Genomic DNA, 5,987 nt, shown 5'->3' with positions numbered 1-5,987 from the left:
TGGGGATCGGTGTAGGTTGTCAGGCTTGGTAGCAAGTGGCCTCACCTGAGCCATCCTCTTGCTCTTCTGCCCACCGGCGTCTATGGTCTGGAACAGGTGTTCACACCCCCACAATGGTAGACTTTGGGCTGCCTACCTGGGAAGCACCAGGTCCGCCCAAGGAAAATGCCTAGGCATGATGTAACCAGCAGGGGGTGCCAGAGAATCCCTTTAAAGACTCGGATTAGTGTGTAGCTGGGGCTAGCCTGATCTCTCAGCTCCGTCTCTCTAGAGTTGGGATTACAGGTGTGCACCTGCCCAGCACTGCTGTTTAGATACATCCAAACACTGGATGTGTTACTACATGCTCTCTGGTGATCTTATCAAAGGTTTAGGACCCTTAAAGTTTAAAGTTACATTTATTTGTTTTTTGTATGTGTGGGGTGAGGGACATGGTTCACATTTGGAGATCAGGGGACAAACTTCTGGAGACAGTTCTCTCTTTCCATCATGTGGGATCCAGGATTTGAACTCAGATCATCAGGCTTGGTAACAAATGTTTTTACCCACTGAGCCATCCACCAGCCCCTGGCACTCTTTTTTTTTTTTTTTTTTCCCAAGACAGGGTTTCACTGTGTAGTCCTGGCTGTTCTGGAACTTACTCTGTAGACCAGGATGGCCTTGAACTCAGAGATCCACCTGCCTTTGCCTCCCTGGGATTAAAGGCGTGTTCCACCGACACCCATTTTTTTTTTTTTTTTTTTTTTTTTTTTATGTACAAAGAGGGGCTGTATTACAAGGTGGTTAGGGGGAGGGACAATGGAGGAAAAGCGTGGAGGACGTCAGTCTTCCTTTAGGCTCCCGAACACAGCAGCTGGCACGCTCTGCTGCTCCAGTCGGACTTCATTGGGCTCCAGGTCCATCTCATCCTCATCCTCGTCCTCGCCCAGCTGGATCTCCTCGGGGTTGGCCTGCTGAGCTAGCTCTGCCAGCTCCTCCCTGGATGCATCGCTCCTCACAAAGAAGATCTTGCTCTGGGCCCTTGGAGGCTGGTCCCGCTCAGCCTCAGCTGCGAGCTGCTCTGCCCGCTGCTCCAGCAACTTCATGTCATCCATGCCGCTCTGCCCAGGAGCCAGGTCAGACACGGTGCCTGTGGCACTGCCTGACACCTTGAGCATCTGCGAAGCCATGAAGTTGACCTGAGTATTGTATGTGGCCTGCACACTCCGACGTATCCTCAGCATCTCCCTGATGGTGTCCTCATTGCCGTGCCGAACCTCAAAGTCCTTCCATGTTTGCCAGAATGCCCCAGTGGTCCTGGGATCACAGATCTGGGAGCAGTAGCTGTAGATAGCGCGGGCTCGGTCGATTTCACCAAGCTTGCACTCCATGTCTGCAAACCGCAGGCACATCTCACGGGCGTGCTCATCAGACAGCACCTCAATGGCCTTCTGGTAGATGCCACGAGTGTGGGTGACGCCATAGATCTCAGCAGCCCGCTTGATGTAGATGTTGAACATATCATACTGCTGGGCTGGCTCCACTGCCCGGGTAGCGCGGTCGTACACAGCCATAGCGTGACGGGCAAGGCCCCACTCCTCCTCCAGCTGTGCGTAAAGCAGGTACAGGGTCTTGGCATATTTGGGTGGGCAGCCGTCTAGTGCCTGCTCGAAGAGGTCCCGTGCGCGCTCCAGCTTGCGGCCCCCATAGCGGGCAATGAATTTGGTCAGGTAGGTGCTCCAGATGTCTGACACGTTGGGCCACTTGAACAGTGAGATGCCACGCTCATATGCCTTGAAGCTCTCCTCGAAGTACTTGTGCTCCTCCAGGAACATGGCGTAGTTGATGACGATCTGCGGTGTGGCTATGCGCAGGTCCAGGATCCGGTCATACACGGCCTTGGTTGACTGGAAGGTGCCCAGACTTTCCTCCAAGTCGGCAAGCATGGACCACACCTTCAGTGACTTGTATACACGGTTCTGCACCGGCTCCGAACCATCAAAGTACTCAGCCCGGCGCGCAGGCAGCGCTGTGGCTTTCCGCAACAGCTTCAAGGCCTCATCATAATTCCCATGCCGGAGCTCCAACTCCCCATACTGGCACCACACGCTTGCCAGGTCATCCACTTGCTTAAAGTTCACCTTGGTGGCCTTCTCTAGGATGACACGGGCATCATCCAGCTGTCTGTTATCTTCATAAAACTTGGCAAATGCAACCCACAGTGTGTGGGGCTTGCCTGTGGCCTTGAAGGGGTCCACTGTCTGCACAGCCTCTGTGTACGTGTTGATAACCTCCCGGGAGCGGCCCTGATGCAGGGCCACACGCTTGTGCCACTCGTGGACATGGTGCGGATTCTGGCGCAGCAGGACGCTGTTCAGGAGTAGGGGCCGCCGGCTAATGAGCTGCTCGAAGCGGGCCAGGCGCAACTCCAGGTCCACATCATCCTCCTCCTCGCGCCCCAGTTCAGAGGCAGTCTCCATCTTTGCCGCGATCATGCTCTCCTCAAACTGGGCATAGCTGTCGAACACCTGGGTGAAGTCTCGCACAGTCATCACGGTGCGGACAGCCTCCTCATACACGTCCCGAGCCTTCTCGAAGTGGCCACTGCGGATGTAGTAGTCAGCCAGGGAGCACCACAGCTTGCCCAGCTGGTCGGTGAAGCGGGTGAGCCCACCACGGATTATGGCATCTACGTTGAGGGACTGTACCTTGTCCGGGTTCTGGGAGATAAGGTCGCACAGCTCGTGCCACAGCTGGTAGTTGGACTTGCCCGCCTTGGACACAAAGCGTTCATCATTGACCACGGTGGCCAGGCGCTGTGCAGCCTCGTCCAGCCGGTCACTGGATTTGAGGTACTCGATGTACTCCTCGGCACTCTCAGGACTGAGCTTGAGGAAGCGACGGTAGCCTCTCACAGCAGTCTCAGGCAGTGGGTGGGAGCGCAGGAAGCGAAGATACAGGGGCCAGATGCGAGAGTGCTGTGTGATGGGTAGTGCCCGGAGAGCACGGTCAAAGGTGCGGCGGGTGTGTGTGACTCGTCCCTGGTCCATGAGGAACTGGCAGTAGTCTAGCCACAAACGTGGCATCTTGTGCATGAACACAAAGGCCCTCTCATGGCAGTTATTGACGTCTTCATAGGCAGGATCAGTCACACAGCGATGCTTCACCTGTGCCCGGCGTGCCTTCAGATAGCGGTACCAGAGTTTGTAGCTGCAGGGAAGCAGCTTGAGCGCCCGCTCGTACAACTGATTGAGCCGGGGTTTCGGGGCCCCCTGTTTGAACTCGATGTAGCGGAGCCAGCATTTGACGGAGAACTGGTTCCGCATGATTTCTTCCTCATAGGGAAGGTCCTCTTCCTCCTCACCAGTTCCTCAGCTGGTCCTGTTTCCTTAGACTGGAAGCTTCTGTGTCCTCATCCCAATAGCTCTCAGCTGAACTGTGTTGCTCCAAAGCCTGAAAGCTTAACCAGCCAAATGCTTCTAGTTCTGGTCCCCGACACCCATTTTTTAAAAAAATGTATTTACTTTATTTTATGTGCATGAGTGTTTTGTCTACATGCCTGTTTGTGCACCACATTCATGCCTGGTGTCTGAGGAAGTCAGAAGAGGGTGTGGGACCCCCTGGAACTGGAGTTACAGAGGGTTGTGAGGCACCATGTGGGTCCTGGGGCTTGAACCCAGGTTCCCAGCGAGAGCAACAAGTGCCCTTAACTGCTGAATCATTTCTCCAGCCTCGCCCCAGCACCTTAGTAAGTACATTTTACAAATGGGGAAACTGAGGCTCAGAGAAGCTGGGTGGCTTGCACAGCTCTGGGTCTCAGAGTTACAGTGCTCTGAAATCTGAGCCCAGGCAACCTGGCTTGACTCAAATCCAGTTCATTTGACCCATGTGGGACTTGAACACTTGCTGACTCTACGCCCCCACCTCCTCCACCCCCCCCCCAAACACACACACCACCACCCCCCCCCCCCCGCCGGCAGGGGGAAGTGAGAGAAGGACCAGCTATCCAAAGGAGTGACATCCTAGACATCCCTTCACCAGAAGGAGCCATGGGGCAGCAGAAGAGGCCAGGTGAACTCAGCCCTGGCTGCAAAATCAAGAGGAAGATGCTGTCGTTGATGTCTAAAGCCCAAATGTTTGTTTGTTCTGTAGTAATAACTTCTACTCAAGCCGCCCCCTGGCTTTCACTTGGTTGCCAGGGAAACCAAAGCGGTTATCCCCAGCCCAGGTCCTGGGCTCCCACCGTCAGGTGTTACATACGGCTCTGGAACTTGGCCATCTTTCCCTGTGTTGCAGTCCCTTGTGAGGTCCCCTTAGGATCTCTTCCCCATCCTCTTGAGCAGATCTGCCTGGCTGGATATTGAACCCTAGTCTCAACCTTCCCACACTGGGATCACAAGCTCGAGTCACCAAATCTGGCTTTTTGTTTATTTATTTATTTTGTTTTTTCGAGACAGGGTTTCTCTGTGTAGCTTTGCGCCTTTCCTGGAACTCACTCTTGTAGCCCAGGCTGGCCTCGAACTCACAGAGATCTGCCTGCCTCTGCCTCCCGAGTGCTGGGATTAAAGGCGTGCGACACCACTGCCCTGCTCCCGGCTTTTTATTTTATGTTTTTAAGCTAAAAATGTCCTTAAAACATTTATTATATTTATTTATTTTATTTTTTTGAGACAGGGTTTCTCAGTGTAGCCCTGGCTGTCCTGAAACTCGCTCATGTATTCCATGCTGGCCTTGAACTGACAGAGAATGGAACCCTGGTCCCCTGGATGAACAGCCAGTGATTTGAACCACAGAACCATTTCTCAAGCCCCCCACCCCCGCTGGCCCCTTGTTTTCTTTTGTTAAGAAAAGGCTAAATTATTTCACTACCTTCATTTTATTAATTTTGTTCGTTTAGGGCCTGAAGAGATGGTCCAGCAGTTCAGAGCAGGTACCGCTCTTACAGAGGAGCTGTGTTATTTCTCAGCACTCACACTAGGTATCTCACGGTTGCCTGTGATTCAAGCTCCAAAGGCAGTTTTCTTCTTCTTCTTCTTCTTCTTCTTCTTCTTCTTCTTCTTCTTCTTCTTCTCCTCCTCCTCCTCCTCCTCCTCCTCCTCCTCCTCCTCCTCCTCCTTCTTCTCCTTCTCCTTCTTCTTCTCCTCCTCCTCCTTCTCCTCCTCCTCCTTCTTCTCCTTCTCCTTCTTCTCCTTCTCCTCCTTCTCCTTCTCCTCTCCTCCTCCTCCTCCTCCTCCTCCTCCTCCTCCAAGACAGGGTTTTTCTGTGTAGCCCTGGCTGTCCTGGAACTCACAACATAGACCAGGATGGCCTTGAACTCAGAGATCTGCCTGCCTCTGTCTCCCGAGTGCTGGGATTAAAGGTGCGAGCCACCACTGCCTGGCAAAAACCCAAATCTTTATTTTTGGTTGTGAGCCTAGCTTTTAACCGCTGAGCCATCTCTCCAGCCCCCAAATCTTAAAAATTAAGAAAAAACTGGGGGTCTGGTGAAATGGTTGAGTAGTTAAGAGCACTTGCTGCTCGTCCAGAGGACCTGAGTTCGGGTGCCGGTCCCATGTCAGGTGTCCTAACTCCAGCTCCAGGAGATCCAGCGCCCCCTTCTGTCTTCCATAGGCACTGCACTCACATACCAACACATCAGACACAGATATTTTTTAAAAAGAATTTGTTATGTATTTACTTACGGTATTTTGAGCCAGGGTCTTGATGTATATAGCCTAGGCTAGCCTACTGCCTCAGTTTCCCCACTGCTTAGAGCACAAGCGTGCACTGTCCGCTGGCAGCGATGCCCACTTTCCAAGAACTTGTGAGAAAAAAAAAAAAAAAGTGAAGGATCGCTCAGGGAATGGGAGGAACCGGAGAGAGGAACCATTTTGTTTGTTTGTTTTTTTAAAGGAGTATTTTACTGGACTCTGGGGATGTTCCTTCTCCCAGAACTAAGGAACTGGAGGCAGAAAGATCAGGGAGTCCAGGCTAGCCTGGATTCTGTGAGACACTGTCTCAAAATAACA

General features: G+C 52.8%; 1 protein-coding gene across 1 annotated transcript; it reads right to left on the bottom strand.

Annotated features, from left to right (window-relative positions):
* Positions 1 to 753: 753 nt before the first annotated feature.
* On the bottom strand, positions 754 to 3,357 carry LOC114681407 (pre-mRNA-splicing factor SYF1-like). Its single transcript, XM_037201871.1, has one exon. The coding sequence runs from the start codon at positions 3,303 to 3,305 to the stop codon at positions 822 to 824; it is 2,484 nt and encodes an 827-aa protein (XP_037057766.1). The 5' UTR covers positions 3,306 to 3,357; the 3' UTR covers positions 754 to 821.
* Between the last annotated feature and the right edge of the window lie 2,630 nt (positions 3,358 to 5,987).

This window comes from Peromyscus leucopus, chromosome 1 (genome assembly GCF_004664715.2).
Source record: "Peromyscus leucopus breed LL Stock chromosome 1, UCI_PerLeu_2.1, whole genome shotgun sequence".
Taxonomy (NCBI): domain Eukaryota; kingdom Metazoa; phylum Chordata; class Mammalia; order Rodentia; family Cricetidae; genus Peromyscus; species Peromyscus leucopus.
The sequence above is the reverse complement of the archived record's forward strand: the minus strand, read 5'-3'. Positions and strand labels throughout refer to the sequence as shown.

Excerpts from the sequence above, each read along its gene's own strand:
- LOC114681407 (XM_037201871.1), bottom strand. The coding sequence starts at position 3,305 with ATGCGGAACCAGTTCTCCGTCAAATGCTGGCTCCGCTACATCGAGTTC.